This window comes from Mustelus asterias, unplaced genomic scaffold (assembly GCF_964213995.1).
Source record: "Mustelus asterias unplaced genomic scaffold, sMusAst1.hap1.1 HAP1_SCAFFOLD_3242, whole genome shotgun sequence".
Classification (NCBI taxonomy): Eukaryota; Metazoa; Chordata; class Chondrichthyes; order Carcharhiniformes; family Triakidae; genus Mustelus; species Mustelus asterias.
The window spans coordinates 26,501-32,500 of NW_027593187.1; the positions used below are offsets into that span (position 1 = coordinate 26,501).

Here is a 6,000-nt window from a genome sequence, read left to right on the forward strand (position 1 = left end):
AGGAGAGGTTGGAGAAACTTGGTTTGTTCTCACTGGAACGACGGAGGTTGAGGGGGCGACCTGATAGAAGTCTACAAGATTATGAGAGGCATGGACAGAGTGGATAGTCAGAAGCTTTTTCCCCAGGGTGGAAGAGTCAATTACTCGGGGGCACAGGTTTAAGGTGCGAGGGGCAAGGTTTCAAGGAGATGTACGAGGCAAGTATTTTACACAGAGGGTGGTGGGTGCCTGGAACTCGCTGCCAGGGGAGGTAGTGGAAGCGGATACGGTAGTGACGTTTAAGGGGCGTCTTGACAAATACATGAATAGAATGGGAATAGAGGGATATGGTCACCGGAAGGGTAGGGGGTTTTAGTTCAGTCGGGCAGCATGGTCGGTGCAGGCTTGGAGGGCCGAAGGGCCTGTTCCTGTGCTGTAATTTTCTTTGTTCTTTGTTCTTTGATCCCTTTAGCTCCAAGAGCGATATCTAATTTCTTCTTGAAATCACACAACATTTTAGCCTCAACTACATTCTGTTGTTGTGAATTCCACACATTCACACATTAGCACTGCTGCCTCACAGCGCCGGGGACCTGGGTTCGATTCCAGCCTCGGGTCACTGTCTGTGTGGAGTCGGCACGTTCTCCCCGTGTCTGCGTGGGTTTCCTCCGGGTGCTCCGGTTTCCTCCCACAGTCCGAAAGATGCGCTGGTGCGTTGGTCATGCTAAATTCTCCCTCAGTGTTACCCGAACAGGCACCGGAGTGTGGCGACTAGGGGATTTTCACAGTAACTTCATTGCAGTGTTAATGTAAGCCTTACTTGTGACACTAATAAATAAACTTAACTTTAACTCTCTGGGTGAAGAAAGTTCTCCTCACCTCAGTTCTAAAAGGTTTACCCCTTATCCTCAAACTATGACCCCCTAGTTCTGGACTCCCCCCACCATCGGGAACATTCTTTCTGAATCTACCCCGTCTAACCCTGTTAGAATTTTATAAGTTTCTCTGAGATCCCCTCTCATTCTCCTAAACTCCAGTGAATATAATCCTAATCGACTTCATCTCTCCTCCTGCCATCCCAGGAATAAGCATGGTAAACCTTCGCTGCACTCCCTCTATAGCAAGGACATCCTTCCTCCCTCTCCCCCACTGGACATGGGGATTAAGGGTAAAGCCCAAAGCTATCCAATGACTCCCCTCACTCGACACCTCGAGTGCTGCACTCCCTCAGTGCCACACCAGGCATGCCAGTCTGGATTGGGGGCTCATGTTCTTGGATTGGGTTGGTGTTGAGAGTAGGCTGGGAGAAGGCTAGGCCTCAAGAGGGAGTAGGCCCCGCCCCCAGGAATGCGGGCCCCGCCCCGGGGAGTAGGCCCCAATGGGAGAGTAGGCCACAATGGGAGAGTAGGCCCCATTGGCAGAGTAGGCCCCAATGGGAGAGTAGGCCCCATTGGGAGAGTAGGCCCCAATGGGAGAGTAGGCCGCATTGGGAGAGTAGGCCCCAATGGGAGAGTAGGCCCCAATGGGAGAGTAGGCCCCAATGGGAGAGTAGGCCGCATTGGGAGAGTAGGCCGCATTGGGAGAGTAGGCCCCAATGGGAGAGTAGGCCCCAATGGGAGAGTAGGCCCCAATGGGAGAGTAGGTCCCATTGGGAGAGTAAGCCGCATTGGGAGAGTAGGCCCCAAAGGGAGAGTAGGCCACAATGGGAGAGTAGGCCACAATGGGAGAGTAGGCCGCATTGGGAGAGTAGGCCGCATTGGGAGAGTAGGCCACAATGGGAGAGTAGGCCACAATGGGAGAGTAGGCCGCATTGGGAGAGTAGGCCGCATTGGGAGAGTAGGCCCCAAAGGGAGAGTAGGCCGCATTGGGAGAGTAGGCCCCAAAGGGAGAGTAGGCCGCATTGGGAGAGTAGGCCCCAAAGGGAGAGTAGGCCACAATGGGAGAGTAGGCCACAATGGGAGAGTAGGCTGCATTGGGAGAGTAGGCCACATTGGGAGGGTAGGCCCCAATGGGAGAGTAGGCCCCAATGGGAGAGTAGGCCCCAATGGGAGAGTAGGCCCCATTGGGAGAGTAGGCCCCAATGGGAGAGTAGGCCGCATTGGGAGAGTAGGCCCCAATGGGAGAGTAGGCCGCATTGGGAGAGTAGGCCGCATTGGGAGAGTAGGCCGCATTGGGAGAGTAGGCCCCAAAGGGAGAGTAGGCCCCAAAGGGAGAGTAGGCCGCATTGGGAGAGTAGGCCCCAATGGGAGAGTAGGCCGCATTGGGAGAGTAGGCCGCATTGGGAGAGTAGGCCGCATTGGGAGAGTAGGCCACAATGGGAGAGTAGGCCACAATGGGAGAGTAGGCCCCATTGGGAGAGTAGGCCGCATTGGGAGAGTAGGCCGCATTGGGAGAGTAGGCCGCATTGGGAGAGTAGGCCCCAATGGGAGAGTAGGCCCCAAAGGGAGAGTAGGCCACATTGGGAGAGTAGGCCGCATTGGGAGAGTAGGCCACATTGGGAGAGTAGGCCACATTGGGAGAGTAGGCCCCAATGGGAGAGTAGGCCGCATTGGGAGAGTAGGCCCCAATGGGAGAGTAGGCCGCATTGGGAGAGTAGGCCCCAAAGGGAGAGTAGGCCGCATTGGGAGAGTAGGCCGCATTGGGAGAGTAGGCCCCAAAGGGAGAGTAGGCCCCAAAGGGAGAGTAGGCCGCATTGGGAGAGTAGGCCCCAATGGGAGAGTAGGCCCCAATGGGAGAGTAGGCCCCAATGGGAGAGTAGGCCGCATTGGGAGAGTAGGCCCCAATGGGAGAGTAGGCCCCAAAGGGAGAGTAGGCCCCAATGGGAGAGTAGGCCCCAATGGGAGAGTAGGTTGCATTGGGAGAGTAGGCCACAATGGGAGAGTAGGCCGCATTGGGAGAGTAGGCCCCAATGGGAGAGTAGGTCCCAATGGGAGAGTAGGCCCCAATGGGAGAGTAGGCCGCATTGGGAGAGTAGGCCCCAATGGGAGAGTAGGCCCCAATGTGAGAGTAGGCCACAATGGGAGATAAGGCCGCATTGGGAGAGTAGGCCGCATTGGGAGAGTAGGCCGCATTGGGAGAGTAGGCCACCTCCAGGAACTGTAGTATAAGAATCTGGCACATGTAAGGTTAAAATAGGACTGAGTACAGTACTGCCCATACAGTAAGAGAACATATGACATACATCTAGGGGTCAGTGCAGTGTTAGAGAGAGAGTTGTGCGCCTTTACGCAGGGACAAAGTTATTTTTGGTAATAAAAGCAAACAGTTAACGTACTTAAGTCTACAAAGGTTTCATCAAGACCCCCTGAAGGGAATCCAACACCCTACAAGATTGTGGCAGGCCTCATCCTGAGAATAGGCCTCATCCGGACAATAGGCCTCATTCTTTGAGTTGGCCTGGTAATTATAGAGCGGTTAGTCTTACTTCGGTGGTTGGTAAATTGATGGAAAAGGTCCTTAGGGATGGAATTTACGACCATTTAGAAAGATGCGGATTAATCCGGGATAGTCAGCACGGATTCGTGAAGGGCAAGTCGTGCCTCACAAATTTGATAGAATTTTTTGAGGAGGTAACTAAGTGTGTTGATGAAGGTAGGGCAGTTGATGTCATATACATGGATTTTAGTAAGGCGTTTGATAAGGTACCCCATGGTCGGCTTGTGATGAAAGTAAGGAGGTGTGGGATAGAGGGAACGTTGGCCGATTGGATAGGTAACTGGCTGTCTGATCGAAGACAGAGGGTGGTGGTGGATGGAAAATTTTCGGATTGGAGGCAGATTGCTAGCGGAGTGCCACAGGGATCAGTGCTTGGTCCTCTGCTCTTTGTGATTTTTATTAATGACTTAGAGGAGGGGGCTGAAGGGTGGATCAGTAAATTTGCTGATGACACCAAGATTGGTGGAGTAGTGGATGAGGTGGAGGGCTGTTGTAGGCTGCAAAGAGACATAGATAGGATGCAGAGCTGGGCTGAAAAATGGCAAATGGAGTTTAACCCTGATAAATGTGAGGTGATTCATTTTGGTAGGACTAATTTAAATGTGGATTACAGGGTCAAAGGTAGGGTTCTGAAGACTGTGGAAGAACAGAGAGATCTTGGGGTTCATATCCACAGATCTCTAAAGGTTGCCACTCAAGTGGATAGAGCTGTGAAGAAGGCCTATAGTGTGTTAGCTTTTATTAACAGGGGGTTGGAGTTTAAGAGCCGTGGGGTTATGCTGCAACTGTACAGGACCTTGGTGAGACCACATTTGGAATATTGTGTTCAGTTCTGGTCACCTCACTATAAGAAGGATGTGGAAGCGCTGGAAAGAGTGCAGAGGAGATTTACCAGGATGCTGCCTGGTTTGGAGGGTAGGTCTTATGAGGAAAGGTTGAGGGAGCTAGGGCTGTTCTCTCTGGAGCGGAGGAGGCTGAGGGGAGACTTAATAGAGGTTTATAAAATGATGAAGGGGATAGATAGAGTGAATGTTCAAAGACTATTTCCTCGGGTGGATGGAGCTATTACAAGGGGGCATAACTATAGGGTTCGTGGTGGGAGATATAGGAAGGATATCAGAGGTAGGTTCTTTACGCAGAGAGTGTTTGGGGTGTGGAATGGACTGCCTGCAGTGATAGTGGAGTCAGACACTTTAGGAACATTTAAGCGGTTATTGGATAGGCACATGGAACACACCAGGATGATAGGGAGTGGGATAGCTTGATCTTGGTTTCAGATAAAGCTCGGCACAACATCATGGGCCGAAGGGCCTGTTCTGTGCTGTACTGTTCTATGGCCTCCTTCCAGGATTAGGCCTCATCTCATACCATGCCTAGGCCTTGTCCTGAGAATATGCCTCATCCTGAGATTAGGCTTTACCCTGGAGGATGCTGCATCCTGGGTCTAGGCCTCATTTTGGGTCTCAGCCTCATTTTGGGTCTAGGCCTCATTCTGGGACTAGGCCTCATTTTCAGACTAGGCCCCATTCTGGGACTAGGCCCCATTTTCAGACTAGGCCCCATTCTGGGACTAGGCCCCATTCTGGGACTAGGCCCCATTCTGAGAATAGGCCTCATTCTGAGAATAGGCCTCATTCTGGGACGAGGCCTCACTTTAGGATTAGGCCTCATTCTGAGAACAGGCCACTTTTTGGGACTAGGCCTCATCCTGAGAATAGGTTTCATCCTGAGATAAGGCCTCTTCCTTGGAGTAGGCCTCCTCCTAGCACTAGGCCTCATCTCGTACTGTGCCTAGGGCTCATCCTGAGAATAGGCCACACTTTGGGACGAGGCCTCATCCTGAGAATAGGCCTCACACTTGAGGATGCTGCATTCTGGGACTAGGCCTCATTTTGGGACTTGGCCTCATCCTGAGAATAGGCCCTATCCCAGAGGATACCTCATCCAGGGAAAAAGGTTTGACCCTGGGAGTTAGCCCTTTCCCAGATGAAGTGTCAGATCAGTGAGGGGAAAGCTGAGGGGGTTGGGGGGCGGTGTTAAGGATTTGGGAGTGATTTATTGCCGGACTGCAGGCTGCCTAGGCCGATCCTCGCACTCCCGGATGTGACCGGATGCTTGTTTTGGGCTGTTGCAGGTTCTGAAGGCCAGGGACCCGGCCTCTCCGGCCCAGCGTTACCTCGGCAGCAGGGTGGTACGCCCCCGGAGTGCGGGCGAGTGGCTGACCTTCGATGTCACGGAGACAGTCAGTGAGTGGTTACTGCACCGAGGTGAGTGAGGTGCGTTTACCCGCTGTGGGTATGGGCACCTTGAGTAGGGCGGCCTGGGAAGGGGGTGGCGGGTACATGAGGGCAGATCGGGGATGGGCGGCACGGTGGCACAGTGGGTTAGCACTGCTGCCTCACAGCGCCAGGGACCCGGGTTCGATTCCCGGCCTTGGGTCACTGTCTGTGTGGAGGCTGCACATTCCCCCCGTGTCTGCGTGGGTTTCCTCCGGGTGCTCCAGTTTCCTCCCACAGTCCAAAAGATGTGCAGGTTAGGTGGATTGGCCATGCTAAATTGCCCCTGAGTGTCCAAAGGTGTGCAGGT

The 6,000-nt window shown here is 53.3% G+C and overlaps 1 protein-coding gene across 1 annotated transcript in view; it reads left to right on the forward strand.

Annotated features, from left to right (window-relative positions):
- LOC144490405 (transforming growth factor beta-2 proprotein-like) overlaps nt 1-6,000 on the forward strand; it is a gene marked incomplete at its 3' end in the record, with an annotated part of 33,619 nt that overhangs the window by 24,026 nt on the left and 3,593 nt on the right. The window contains exon 3 of the mRNA XM_078208150.1: nt 5,549-5,681. Coding sequence (XP_078064276.1) covers nt 5,549-5,681 — 133 coding nt within the window. The remainder of the gene's footprint in view (nt 1-5,548; nt 5,682-6,000) is intronic.